The sequence below is a fragment of the Corapipo altera genome, unplaced genomic scaffold, assembly GCF_003945725.1.
Source record: "Corapipo altera isolate COAL_440 unplaced genomic scaffold, ASM394572v1 100, whole genome shotgun sequence".
NCBI classification, from domain to species: Eukaryota; Metazoa; Chordata; class Aves; order Passeriformes; family Pipridae; genus Corapipo; species Corapipo altera.
In genome coordinates, this window is record NW_020884952.1 from 2,225,563 (window position 1) to 2,240,440 (window position 14,878).

At 39.1% G+C, this 14,878-nt stretch overlaps 1 protein-coding gene across 2 annotated transcripts in view; it reads left to right on the forward strand.

The window, feature by feature from the left end:
- Nucleotides 1-14,878, forward strand: part of LGR4 (leucine rich repeat containing G protein-coupled receptor 4) — a 71,971-nt gene that overhangs the window by 37,115 nt on the left and 19,978 nt on the right. For both annotated transcript variants that reach the window (XM_027663309.1, XM_027663310.1), the window contains exons 3-4: nt 7,357-7,428; nt 8,964-9,035. In XM_027663309.1, the coding sequence (XP_027519110.1) occupies nt 7,357-7,428; nt 8,964-9,035 (144 nt within the window). The remainder of the gene's footprint in view (nt 1-7,356; nt 7,429-8,963; nt 9,036-14,878) is intronic.

Sequence of the window (14,878 nt, forward strand, 5' to 3'; positions counted from 1 at the left end):
TTTGTCCTTCAGTGCTAGGTCTTTTAAAGCCAGGTCTTTCAAGGTAGAGTGTTGATGAGATGGTGCAATTTCTTTCTCTTTCATAAACATGGGTAGTCCCAAGGTTTGCAGTGAGAAGCTGGAGAGATGAAGGGCTTGTTTTGAGTAGAAAAGGTAAGGATGAATCTTCATGAGAAATCTGTCCTGATGCCTTGTGTTAGCTGACCTGTGGTAACTAAAACTGTGGTTAAACATTCTGTAAAACAGGCTGGCATGATTGGAGACATTACCACCCCATCTCTGTCCACTCAGCCCCTCCAGCAGAGTCTGAATGGCTGAGAGCTTTCTTCAGCTGCTTTGTTATGAAGGCAGCCAGTGTAGGTACCTTCTGTTGGTCTTTCAAAAATAGCTGTCTGAAGTTGTGTTGGAAGCTGATGAGTGCCCTTCATCCATCTACCAGCTCTGAATATTTGAACAGCTGGAAGAGGTGATTTCCTCAGTTGCTCCAGCTTGAATTCCAAGAGATAAAGTTTTAATGAAAAAAATGCAAGGTGTAGGTTTCACATGTGGTAGCAAGTTAAGAGCCTAAGCTTTAACTTGACCAGCCAGCACACATTAGAAATGCATGCTGCCTTGTGTGCACTGGAGCTTTAGAAAGTGCATTGGCATGTTCTAACTTGCACCTTCAAATTCTAGTCAAGACAAACCTTTAGGCAAAGACTCCCAAGTAGAATTAACCACAGTCAGCTAAGATATTTTTAAACATCAGTTGTTTGGTCTGCACTAGATGCTAAATGATGTTTAAAAACATGTTGGCTAGCTTGTGTTTAATTAGTGTTTGCTTATCTCTGCGAGTCCTAAATCAGTTTGATTCTGGATGAGTTTTAATCATGCTGATACGAGAATAATATTTCTGTAGTTTAGGAGGTTCTTACTCTGTTTAACAGCTGCATGGTTTTTCCTGTTTGTGGGGACAGATGCTAGTAGATTGAGTAAATTCTATTGTTTTTAGAAGATGAGGAAGTTTTTTTCCAGTCTCCTTTTCTACATATTAATTTCCAAAGTCGGCATGGTTGTGTATTAGGATCCTAAGACTGGTTATTCTGCTGCAAGTACTTTTAGAGGACAATGAGACTTTATCTGTCCTTTTTTTGCATCTTGCTCAATTCGCCTGTGCACACACACACACAGGAGCTGGGTTAGCCGAACGGCCTGGAGGCTGAACTTGCGGTGTTATTACACTTCAAGACCAGTCTTACGAGCCTGAATTTATTATGCTGCCAGGTTGGGGCTGTCTGAAGGTATAAACCAGATAAGAAACTTCTGGAGGCTGAGCAGTAGCCTGAGAAGCTCTCAGGCTGGGTCTCTCCAGGTGAAGTTCCCCAAACGGTGCTCATGGCATGCAGTCCTCCTCCTCCTTTAGGTTTCAGAAATTGGGACAAAAGATGTACGTGTGTGAGTGAACAGGTAGCCAGTTCCAGGGTTGGGTGTCAGGAAGAGACATATGAGCTCAGCAAAAGCCTTACACAGACAGAAAAGGAGGAAAACCAAATCCTCTGTGTTGAAGGTAAATGCCTTATCCTCTGAGAAAGTAATTGAATGCATTCTGTACTCATAGTATCATAGTATGACATTGTACGTTACCATAAAAAGACAGGATGATGTCATTCTTTTGCCTCCTTTCCTCTGTTCCTCTTGGGTATTTGTATTTTTATATTTTTTTTTTTGTTCATACAGAGATACTCTTGCCTAATTAGCAGATCTTATCCTGGCACAGAAGTAGTAACCAGCACTCCTGTAAAGTTCTTTTCCTGCCCTTCCTATATAGAAGTGAAATTCTAGATGATTCTGTTAAAATATTTGTTCTTATTTCGGGTGGAAAAAAGTAAACAGTTTATTTAAATCTGAATCAAAGAATTGTACTGAAAATTACTCCCATTTCCTTAAGGTCATTCATTGTGAAGGTGTCTACAGAACCTGAGTCTTGCATTTACCCAGCATGTATCAGAAGGGGTTAGAAAACTAGTCGCAGAAGTTTAATTGCCAAATATATGTAGATGTAATCCACTTCCCCATTTTGCAGTGTCACTTGCTAGATGCGTGGTCATTCAGAAGATCCCATGCTTGCATAGCCAGTAAATGCCAGGACAAGAGACAAGGCTGTGTGGACAGACCAAAGCAACTTTGAGGATTTATTATATCAACAGTAATTTTTTCATCCTTATGTCTGACCATCAACATATTTCATGATTGTGGAAACCTGAGCATCCAAATAGCACTCTCTGCTAAAAGCACAAATCTGAAGTTGGTTCAGTTGTTGCATCCCAGTTGATCAAAACCAAGCTTGGGGGCTTTTATCTCTGTGTCTCTGCTGTACAGACTGGGTGAGTGAAATGCATTTCCTCCTGAGTGTCAGGGGACAGCTGTCCAGGGAAAGGTCTGGACTATGGTAGAGCAGAGCAGAGTTACCACAACATAGTGCAAGATGTGCAAAGGTAAGTGGGGAGAAGAGGTTTGTATTTTATAAAATGTATTCTGCAATCTGATTTGGAAGTGAGAGGCGTTTTCAAAGGTTATTTCTGTTGTGGGAGAACTTGAAGGAAAACTCAAGCTTGTATGGGAAGCACAGAGAACCCTGAAAAAGTGAATGTTAGGGACAGTCACGTAAGGATGGCAAAATAGTTTGATGTAAGACAGCAAAAACAGTAAAGAGGTGGCAAAAATACAAGTGGGGAAACAGTGGAATATTTTCCAATGGGGTGAAAATAGATAGGTAAAAGTTGGAGAGCTAAAAGGAGAGGTTGGGTGGGCAGAGAGACAGTGATGGATGGTCTGTGAGGGATATGGAAGGTTCAGTCTTGACTACACCTTAAAATAGGAGTCTTGGGTCTTACCAGAAAGCAGCTAATGTAGAAATAATAAATCAGGTGCTTTTTTATTATGACATGTCAGGATTTTGCAGTCTGTGTCACTGTTGGAATTTCAGTGAGGAAGTAAAATTAGAGTTGATCCATGGAAAAAGCAGCCATTGTATTGTTATCAGAGACAAGATAGACAGATAAGGTTATTAGGATCCCAGAATACAAACAAAATGAAAAAAACACCCCAAAACAAGAACCCAACCCAAAATCCACAGCAAAAACTGTTTTCTGTATGAGCACAAGACTTTCAGAAGGACAAAAGGAGGCGAGACTCTTTGCTCAGATATCCTGAGGTTCACTACCATCTGGGATGCAAGACAAGCAGAAAGGTTTCCAACAAGTTTGTGTTTGCATCCTGTCATAATAAGAGTGGTTTTAATTGTTACAGACAAAAATGTATCCCTGGGACATCTTCCCTAATTTTTGGAGTGACACCAGTGATTAACTTGGCTTGGTTAACATGCAGCCGGGTTGCCAGGCTCATAATTGCAGAAGTTTTAATTTCCCAAAAGAGGGAAAACAGTCTTAGCTGCAGTTTCAGTGCAAGAAGCTAAGCTTACTATGTCCTCTGGGAGTGAGATACCATGGAAGGTTAGTCCTTGGCCAGATTGTATCCTGATGTCTGTAATAACAAAAAGGTGTCCTCTACATCTGGAGATCATTTACTGTGTCACTTAGAATAATGATTAGAGGGTATTGCTCACCGCTGTATGACAGGCTAGAAGAAGTATTTTTTCCTCTGTATGTCCTACTCTGTTATCCTGCTATGCTGAAATTGATTCTGTAAATTTGAGTTTGTCCAAATTTGCAGAAATTTTGTCCCTTTGAAGCATTCAATTTTTTATTTTTTAAAGTAAAAATAGAGGACTACAAAATTCAATGCTAAGCAATTACAAGATTGCTCACCTAAAAGAAAGGTACCTACTGCGGTAATACATGACAGCAGAAACTTCCAAGCTTTAACTCAGATGCACTAATTCAGGATACCTGTGGTCCTTGGCAGTCTCCAAACAAGGGGAGTCAGGACTGAGCTAGCAGGAAAGCTCTTGGTCGTTGTGATACACATTTACATCCCACTTTGGATGATGCCTGATGCTGTGTCTCTATGCCTTGAAAAGGTAAGAGACAGCAAATAAAGTTTTTGTGGCCTTGTAGCATGTCAGGACACTTTACAATGGTTTATTTGATTAAGTCTTTACTGCCTTTGTGTCTCTGCTTGGCTCAGTAGCAAGAGATAGACTTTCAGACCAGGTCTCTACCCATTTCCACTCAGAATGGAGGGAAGTACTTGGCTCTTGACAGTGTAAATGTAGGGCTGCTTCCAGGTGCTGCTTCATGGCAGTGTGAAGCTGTCCTGCCATAGAGCAGAAATTTTCCAGGGCAGTTCCCAAGCAGGTTAGTGAGTGTTCCTAGAAGAAGGTTGTCTGTCCTTTCGGTTGTGCTAGAGTTTTGCCCTTGGTAAAGCTGTGATTTCCCTTAGCCCATTTACTGTGTGCATGAGAGAGAGAGGTGCTTTTAAAATATTTAATAATAAATATTTTGAAGACTTGCTGAAAGGAGATAACATGGAAAACCTGACTGGATGATTTCAGTGACATCTTAATTTATAACGCTGTATGTGAGCTATACACTACATGCTATTAATTTTTCAATTCTCTCTTTAAAATGAACCTGGTTATGTAAAGAGAGACCTTTCCATCCTCCCAGTTGCTGCATGTTGCTGCGGAGGGAAGCATGTTGAGAGCAGTGTGTGATATGTTGGTCTTCGCCTGTTTGAAGCTGCAGTTGGAACCTCCTCACGAGCAGCTCCCCAAGGCCAGGATGTGAATGATAAATGTGTATTTGGCAAACTGATTAGTAGAGCCTTTGCACACTTCCTGGAAAGCTGCCAGATAGAGGAGAAACGGAAATGTAATGGATTGCAAGGGTTGGCTTTTTTTCTGTTGGTTGGTTGCAGAAAGGTTGAATAAACAGGAGTTGCCTTGAGGTAGGTGAAGTCTCGCTATTTGAAGTCACGCAAGCCTTGCTCTGGCTCAGCTGTATTTTATTTCCAGTGCTTCTTAGGTTGTTGTTAGTGACACTCAGTGGGGTTGGGGGAGGCTATTCAACTGTATTTAGTTTAGTTTAGGTTCTTTTTTAATAATCCCCAGCCTCTCTGGGAGAGGGAGCAGTTACAGCAGATGCCTGAGAAGCCACACACCCACCGGATTAATGGCGAACCTTGGCCGAGCTGCAGCCAGAGCTGCCTGACACACATTTACCAGGGCTGCCACTCCTTGAATTGTGTAATATGTAATCAGCATCAACTAGTTCTGTTTGTGTGCAAAATAACGAGGAGTTACAGCCTCAGTTAAAGTTCGCTTGATTTAAGGATTTATATTTTGCTGTTTCAAGTACGTTTTAAAATAAATGTGTTTTGCAGATCAGTGGTTCTCTGCTGTAGAGACCCAGCATGTTGCATCCCTATTTCTTTCTGTTTACAGTGAGCTTAATAGGAAATTGTTTAAAAGAAAGCAATGAAATATTGCAAACCTCCCTCCCCGTCACCTCAGATAAAGTTAATAAAGTTGATTTGGACAGCTACCGACAACAAAATGAATTTTAGGGGAATGTTCAGTTGCCACCTGGAATCTTTCATTAATGTTAAAAATTCAAAGTATTTGAAAAATCACATCCCAGCTCTGAAATTCTGAAGTCGTTTGCAGACCAGAGATTAAGAACATAAATACACATAGATTCTTTTTAGTTTTCTTCTGTTTTCAGAGCTGTTTATCTGCGTGGCTTGTGTATAACCAAACTTCTCAGCAGTCAGCACATGTGGGGTTTTTTTTAAGGATGCTTGTAATAGCTATGGTGATTGGGGGGTGTGTGAAAATACCAGGGGTAAATATTAAGGTCTGCCTTAACAAGCAAGAGTATCACAGTTTTCTAAAAAGAAATAGTATCTGCTGCTGTCACCTTCCTGTGCATGAGAAATCATCCTCTTCTCCCTTGATTTATAAATAAAACCATCTACCTATGAGAAATGGATTTGATAAACATAGCTAGCACCCTCTCTATCAGGCAGCATTTTACGAAGTAATTAATTCTGTTGCAAGAAGATTTATGTAGGCATTAAATGCTTTGGGTAATCTCTTTTATGTAGTTAGAGACTAAGATAAAAATGTAATAACGTTGCTATGTTCTGGCAAGCTGATACTTTAAATGTTGCTCTCATTATTTCCTTCATTTGCCTCTTTGAAATAGTATTTTCCCCTTAGTGTTCTGGCTTGCTTCACAGTGCCCTGTAACAGCAGAGGCGGGTTTTGATATTCTGTAACCGTTGTTAAAGCACATTGATTGTTTTTTAATTATTAACACTTATTGGACCCTGCACGGTATTTCCACGGATGATTTCATTGCACAACCTTGTCCAACATTGCTTTTGCTTAGTCTTGGATATGAAACCCAATCTGAAAGCAAATACTTTGGCTGAAATTATAGCATCTTTTGGCAGTTATGGGTTACCAGGTGTTTTGCATTATTGTCTTTACCCTTCAGAAAATACAACTATTAGCAGCTCAACAAAGGCTGGCCCACACAGGGTCTGCTGGTCAGAGGAGAGGTAAAAAGGTTGAAGGGAAAAAAAAAAGAGTGGGGGAAGGAGGAATGAACTGTTTGGAAGCAGCTGTTTTGGCTGCTGTTTCTGCTTTCCTGCTTTGTATTCTGCAGCATCTCCTGTATTTATTACTTTTAATATCACAGTGGTTTTCACAATTTACTTTGTGTTAGTGTCTAGCAGTCCAAGTTTGAAACCAGCCGTATCTTGAGAGACAGTGAGCACAGATGATAATCCTGGTCCCTTTCTCCCTCCCCCAAAGCAGTTTCCTTTCCTAAAAAAGTTCCTCCAGATAACTGACCAAAAGGTTGAATTATTCCCAAGGTGATATCTTGGTCACATCAACAGGGGTCCTGTCAACTGTCAGCACTGTGAACTTCCAATCTGCTTGTGAATATTGTTTCCACATTTGGGATTCTCATAAGGACTCTTCCTGCTTTGCTGTAGCATCTAGCTATTTTTACTTAACTTCATACTTTCTTTAGAAACTGCTGCACAGATTAAAAACACGTGGGTACCAGAGCTTGTGTTTCAGCAGAGCAATGCTGAAAGCCAGAGGATCGTGTTGGTAAATGCACTCTTCAAACCTAGTACCATAAGAAGATTCTTTATCATCCTGAGGTGTGGGTTTTCTTGCACGTCTGCAGAAGAACATCCGTGAGGCTGAGTTGTTCTCGTTGTTAAAGATGTGCAATGACAAAAATAAGTGTTAAAAACTTGGAAGATGATGAATACAGCATACTCGAATGCAAAACGCGCAATAGCTGCAAGATTTGATGTATCAGTGATTTTCCTTGTTAGATGGTTGTAGAAGTACTGTATTTTGTGACTGAAATTATTATTGCAATTTTTTTCCAGGCGACTGGCTGGCAATGACCTTTCTTTTATCCATCCAAAGGCCTTGTCTGGTTTGAAAGAACTCAAAGTTCTGTAAGTAATTGGGTTTTAGAGCTTCATAGCTAGCTGTACGCTTTCTTAGTGCACAGCCAGACTGTTTACTGGTAGGCTGGAGGAAATTTTTTTGCCCTCCCTCCCCCTAAATTATAGTCCTCCTACTTTTTTTTTTGTTTTAATAATTTCTTAACAAAGCCTGCTGTAAGTGGTTAAGGTGAACCATGGTGAACTTGACTAAACTGTAATTATTGCATTTAATTAGAACACTTACTTGCTTCTGAAGTATATATCTTGTAGCACAAGAATTGGAGGAAAAATCCTAAAAAAGGCATGTAAAGCTTTTTGTTGTTTTCTACCCCTTCAGATTAGTCTGTCAGGTGCCCTGACATTATCAGATAGTACTAGTGCTTAGAGATTCATTACATTGTTTGACCTTTGACTTATTCTCTACTGGTGATAGAAATAATTTCTATAGTTTGAGGCTTCTCTAGGTGAAAATGGGTTACTATTAAAAAGGTTTTTATTTTTCTTTCTGAGATAAGAATTTTCATGTCAGCTTTTTTTTTTCCCCCATAGCTAAGGATAAAAAAAAGCTTTCTGTTGTTTGGGATTTTAAAAACCTTTGTTCAGAAATTGTAGCATTTCTGATGATGTAAATATTTCCAAATGCTAGCAGGGTAATAGGTAGTTAATTAGACAGATATTTAAAAAAAAAAGTGGACTCTGAGGTTGTAGAGGGAAAAAAAGTATAAACAGACACTATAAGCAGGGTACAGATTAGGGAACTGCCCATCTGCAGTACTCCTTAATATGATATTTTGTAAGATGAATGCAGAGTGTCAAAGCTGTTGGGGTTATATCCATTGTGATATTCAACACTAGAGATGCCTGAAATTCTAGCAGTTCTTGAAAAATTTGGGACATGGATCTTAATTAGCAACTTACTTGCCCACTTGCATTTTACCCCAGTGTGCACCAAAACCTAGTAAGATGTGAGATCTCTGTTATTTACATTCTCTTTATAAAAGAACTCATTGTGCTATAATACATTGTCCCATTAGAGAATTCTTAAAAAAACCCCTAACAGTACAGCTTAATTCAGCTTGGCCCAAAGGTGCCTTGTTGTGAACACACTTGGTAAATTAGATTGTTAATGTATTGTGTATTCATGTGACTTCAGGAAAAAAATAGAGGTTTGTGTGTTTTGTAGCATGTATAGGATGATTCCACAAGAAAACAAGAAAATATCTATTGTAGCAAATTTGTACTAGTATTAAGTTGTTCAACTTCAGTGAGTTCCCAAGGGAATTTTAGCCTATTATGTCAGAGGCTTGTTCTCTGCAAATTAATGCTGTTAATTAATGAGATTAATGTGTTGCAAATAAAACTGAAATAGACCATTTTCTTGTTTCATTGTAGCCTTTGGGTATCTGGTCTTGATAATTTTACGTGCTTTCATGTACACTAGAAATCTGTGAAACCATAACAGGACTGTGGGCTTTTCTGTCACCTCTACTGTTGATAAAGATGATTGTCCAATTCTACTTTATTAATACAGTGGATTTTTACAGAACCCTCCAGAACAACCAGCTGAAGACTGTACCTAATGAGGCCATCAGAGGATTAAGCGGTTTGCAGTCCCTGTAAGTTTTCTTACTTTGCTTTTGTGTTTGGTTTGTTCTCCAGGTTCCACTTCCAGTCGCTCTCCGTACACCTTAGCTTCGTTCTGTAGGGTTGTGAAGTGTAATCGTGTATGTGTAGTAATGTACCTGGAGTTTCTGATAGTGCAACTGCAACTGGAGCAAAGTTTCACAAGTAAAAGTCATAAGGACTTTTGTCATCTTTGGTGGGGTGACCCAAATGCAAACTCTTTCAAAACGCAAACGCAGGTACAAGATTGCTGTGTAAATGCAGTGGTGATGTAGTTAAACCATCATCCTTCTTGCATGTCCTGAGGTGTTTAAGCAATTTTGAAACGTTGTGCAAAAATGAATGATGCCCAAGTCTTTTGTATCCAGAGGAGGGAAAGGGGTTTCTGGGAAGGAGTATTGCTTGAGACACGCACAGTATTGGTTTTACGGGAAGGTGTTGAAATCTCACAGACAGTTATGAATACCTCAGCCATTATTGCTAGTTGCTCATAAGGTATTTCATACGTGTTTATACTATCTCATGGCTTATTATGTTTTATAAAGCATTTTAATCAGACCTTAATAGTTAGTTACAGCTCTCTAGGTGGTAGATGCTTATCACTGTGATGAGGAGGCGGAGGTGGGAAGGGCCTCAAAATTTTTCCTCCTTTCTGCTTACCCACAGAGAGACAGAGGGTAGATTAGCTCTTCCCCCTGTGCCAAAATTCATGTTTCTGGTCTAAGATCCTGTTTCTTTCAGTGTTGCATCAGATTATGGATTTTTTTGGGGGGGAAAAAAAATTAATTAGTTTTGAAAAATAGCTTTCCAGACTGTTGCACAACTTTTGCAAAGGTACTTTCTGCACTCACTAAGCTTGGATCTTGGCCACTACCTTCTCGTAGCTGCTTGGATATTCCTGCCTTTTCCACCTGAAGAAAGCACAGTAAGCAGCAAATTTAGTGTCTACATTACCCTCTTGTTTTAGCATGTGTGTAGACAAAACAATAACTTGGTCTTGGTGCAAATATTATGCATTGTAGTAAAAAAACTCCAAATTGCATGATGTGAGTAACCCTTTAGTAATTATTAAAACAAAGAATCAAAATCAGAAACTCCTTCCTTGCTTCCAACACTTCTGTGATGCCAAAAAGAGGAACTGCTTTAGTAAATATGTTTGTCGACAAATCATCCATTGCATTTTCAGTGAACATTCTTTTTTCTCTACTTATTTACAGTAATGTTTGTTCTCTAATTAAAGTTTAAAATATTAAATCTCCAGTTGCTGGTTTGATGATAATTTTATGTGCAAAAGGGAACGGACAAAATTAGGGGGAAAATAATGAAGGTATAAATTAAGTAATCATATATATATCTATTTTTTAAAAATCCATATACTTTTAATATTATTGGAAAGAAAATTGTTAGAGCCATTTAAAAAAATCAGACATTATAGCTGTTGAAAAAAATAATGAAATGATTATGTGATATTGTATAATGTAATCAGTATAATCACTTGGACAAACATCCTTACAATTAAAATATAAGAGTAAGAATTTAAAGTGTGGTGAAGTTTCCTTTTCTGGGAGCTTCATTGTTTAAGGGGAAATGCTAGACTGTATCAATTTTAGGATGGTGAAAAAGGAGGAAATTGGGTTAATAAGTAGTAGCAAGCTTCTTGTTACTTTTATTTCTGAGAAAAACCAAACTGAGATTTCCAAATAGCTGCTAGAAATATGGGGGGCAAATCCAGTCTGGAAGTTACTGGTGTCCGAATCACAGAATATTCTGAATTGGAAGGGACCCACAAGGATCATCCAGTCCAGCTCTTAAGTGAGTGACCCACAGAGGGATCAAACCCATGACCGTGGTGGTTTTAGTTCTAACCAACTGAGCTAATCTGAAGCTCAAAGTTTTTATTATGGTTTTTTTTCCACTGATGTGGATCAGGCTTTGGTTTGCTCCTTTCTCTGTTCCTGAGGAGGATACCTGTCTGTATTGGCAAGACCACCATAATTTGTTAGAATGGGCAGGAATTTGAGAATAAATTATTTTTTGAGGCAAGCATTTTTTTTCTATGCAATGTTTACCTCACCAGAATGCATTTCTGTGATTTTAACAAATTTCAGAAAAACTTTGTTTATTGCACTACTCATGAATAATTACACTAATTATGCATATGCCCTGGTAATGCAGGTAGCACCTTCTGGCAAAGAAATGTAGAACTGGTCCTCTGAATTTTGTGCCTGAGCATGGAAACATAAATGTCAGCATGCTGCTTTATTTAATTTATTAAAAAAAAAAAAAAAGGAAAAAAGTGATTTATTCCCCTCCCAAAGGAATCTGTGTGGATTCAAAACTCCCAAGTTTTGTGACCTTCTTTTAAAACAAATTGCAGAATATAATTTAGAAAACCTGCTTTCTACCGTTTTAATATATAATCTCCATCCCAAACCTGCAAGTTTAAACATTACCGAACTGACTCTCTTTTTGGCAGTTTTCCACTTTACTCTGAAGTAGAGCTTGGGGGATTTTTTTCTTAGTGAAGACACAAATTGCTTGCTTATAAAACTTTATAGTATATTGATAATCATTTGATTTGAAACTCCTTTAGAACTGTCTGTTTTCTCCCTTAATGTGCTCCAGTTTTTAGCTCCATAGGAAGACAGTTGCCATACTGTATGTATTAACAAGTTCAGTAAACATACCTGGGTGGAAAGAAGGAAGATGGTTATAGAACCTTCATTTCATGATCTCTAATGTTTATATTAGAGCTGGTGAGTAGCCAGCCTGCCTCAGAATAATAAATGACAGCTGTTTATTTTCTGTTTGCATTGGATATTTTCTTACCTCTGGCCTCCAAAAGAGAGTTAGAATGGAGTTCTTTTTTTCTAATGGAGGTGAAATTTAGCAAAATTAGAGAGTTTTACTGAGTGGAATCTCACTGTGTAGCACCCCAGGAAAGTTTATATCTCATTGCAAGACACTGTGACAGGTGGGGACTGTGGCACTGCACTGCCAAAGGAGAAAGCACTGGTTGTCCACCTTGTGCCTGCCTCTTTTGGTGGCAGAAGAACATGACAAATAAAGAGCTTCACAAATGCAAACAATAGTCTTGGGGCATTTCAATTACTGCAAAGCATCAACAGCATGTTTTTGTGAGCACGAGGTGATGAAGTGGCATACTTGGTATTTTAGATCTGCAAATGGTGTTGTGTTGTTGAGGTTTAAGGGTGATCCAAGGATCACACAGAGAGCCGTGGGCCAGGAAGGACCAGGAAGCCATTAGAGAAAGTCCCTCCTTTTAATGCCTTAGCATTTGTGACTGCAATGATTTCTTTAGTAGCACTGCTTATACTGAGTGTTAACCCAGAATCTGGGGATTTGTAAAGTGGGTCTGTAAACTGCAGCAACTTTTAGCGTTGCTCTGATTCTCCCTGGAAATCCAGCTACATAGGAATTTTAAGTCGTAACACAGAATATTCTAGTACAATCCTCAGTGTGTGACAAATAGTGGAACTACGCTGTTTAAACTAAGATGCTTTGGAAAGGAAAACTGTATTCCACTTGAATTAAAAAAAAACAAATCACCATAACTGCCACTGTCCATTTGCTATCAGACCAGGAGTCATTTTTGAAAGCCTGTCAATAGCTGCTGATGTACTGGGGACAATTTTATTATAATTGCAGTTCAGGAATGACCAAGTTACTGTCCCAGCACGTGTGCACACATGCCCACATGCAGGGAACATTAGAGCGTTCTGCAGCAGTAGTTCAAAGCACTGCAGCTTAGCTGTTCTGCCACATTCCCAAATTGTGGGATTTGGGATCATGCCAGTGTGGTACTCAGCTGTGATAGGTCCTGCCTTTCTTGTTGTGTGGGTGTTCACCTGAGCTGCAAGGGTAAGTGTCTTATACATGTGGTCAGCAGTCATTTTGTGCTGTCCCTGGTGGCAGTTCTGGCTCCCTGAACAGCCCACTCTGCTCACAGCCTCTCCTGCAGGATCCTAACCAATTTTTCAGCCTGTTTTCCTATCTCAGGAGGCTGGAGCAGGCTTGAGGCAAGGTGAAGCAGGAGGTGTGAATGTGCTTAACTGGGATGTGACTGCACTTTCTGAGAGTGGGAATGATCTTGGCCCAGTCAGGAAACACTAGGGTCCTGATGTGGAAGTGAAAGGAATGAGAGTGGGATCTTGCTTTGCAGGGTAAGGGTGTATGGTAAAAGCATGGGGACAGAGAATGGAGGCATATTTCAGCTAGGACATATTTAAAATATGTACTGTAGCCCATATATGCTCCAGCCTTTCATTTCTAGCATTTTCTTATTTTAGATCAAGTTACATCTGCATTTATTAAAAAAACCCCCCAAAACAAACAATCAAATCTAGAAACATTCTGGTGGTAGTGAAACTGCCCATTTTTAAGCCGTAGTTCATGTTGGTGGCAGTTTCAGGAATGTAAACCCATAAGCACGCTGAAATGTATCAGAAGGGAAGATCCCTGAATTTGGAGAGGACAATGCAAACATAGTCCTATACCAAAAATACACAATTCTGTTCCAATTCTGCTATTTTCTTCTTGATGAGTGCTTTATGGCTTTAGTGATTTTGGATTATAGAGCTGGGAAGGACAAGGGGTATCTGTAAGGATAGTGTTGTCTGGGAGGCTGTGGAAGGTGTTCATCAACAGCAATGACTAGATGAAGTTAAACATTAGATCATTTTGTATGTAGTATGCACCTTTAACAGTGGCAGGTGGTTTTTCAACTAAGTAACTTTTAATGGGATGTCTTCAGCGGTTTTCTAGTCCTGCTTTGCTGTTATTAAAGGGTTAAAGGGTGTCAGACCTCAGGTTGAGTCTGTGTTAAGCTGTGGAATTAATCAGAATGGGAAATGAAATTCACACGTTTTCTTTTTAACCTGCAAAACCAATACAAACTTAAATTTGATGAATATGTTTTTTTTTTCCTTGAATGTTTAAAGTACGTGTAAGAGCTCTCCTGAACATGTTTGATTGTGCTGAAAAATCTTTAAATATGCAGCAGTTTAAATATACTGCTTAGTACACTTCACGTACTTGCTGAATGACAAGAATCTTATTTTTCTATGCCATGTTCACCTTTAGAAGCTGTTATGGTTTACTTGCAACTGAAGTATGGGTGTTTCTTGTGAGCTTCAGGAATTTCTGGGATTTTTGTAGCTTCTTTTTTTTTAACTGTCTGGGCTTGCTTAAGGAATTGCTGATGTTTAAATAAAATCAGGGAATTATTTAGAAATTGAATGATCAGGACATTAATTGAGATGGTGGAAGTTAAACAACATGTAGGCAAAGATCAGCTGAATCCTCTGTGGGTAATTTGCAGCAAACTTCATGATCTCTGACTGGTACCATGTTAAACATTTAGATGGAAGAAACAGATGTGCTGGCACATCAGTACTGGTGATTGAGATAGCTTTGGCAGGGATCATTAGTTTCTGAGAACTGCTGTAAATTTGTCTTTGAATAAAGCAAATCTTTGTGTTGATGTTCTCGACACCTAATGCACAGAGAGCCACCGCTTGATACTGTGAGCAAACTCTCAGAGTGTTTTGAAGTGCCTCTGTTAACATGGGGGGTTACTGCCTCCCATTGTAGCAGGATTTCCGAGGTACCAGGCTTATCAGTACTCAACTGCAAAACTTAAAAATCTATTCCACTTTGAGTGATTTCTTTGTGGTTTTTGAAGGAGCACTTTAGAGTTCTTTAATAATCACCATTGAGCAGAAGTGGCTTAACACAAGAGTTGGGAGTGATTTGTCTTTTATCAACATCAGCAGTAAACTCCTGCTATAAGCCCAAGGCTGTTAAAATTTCCCAG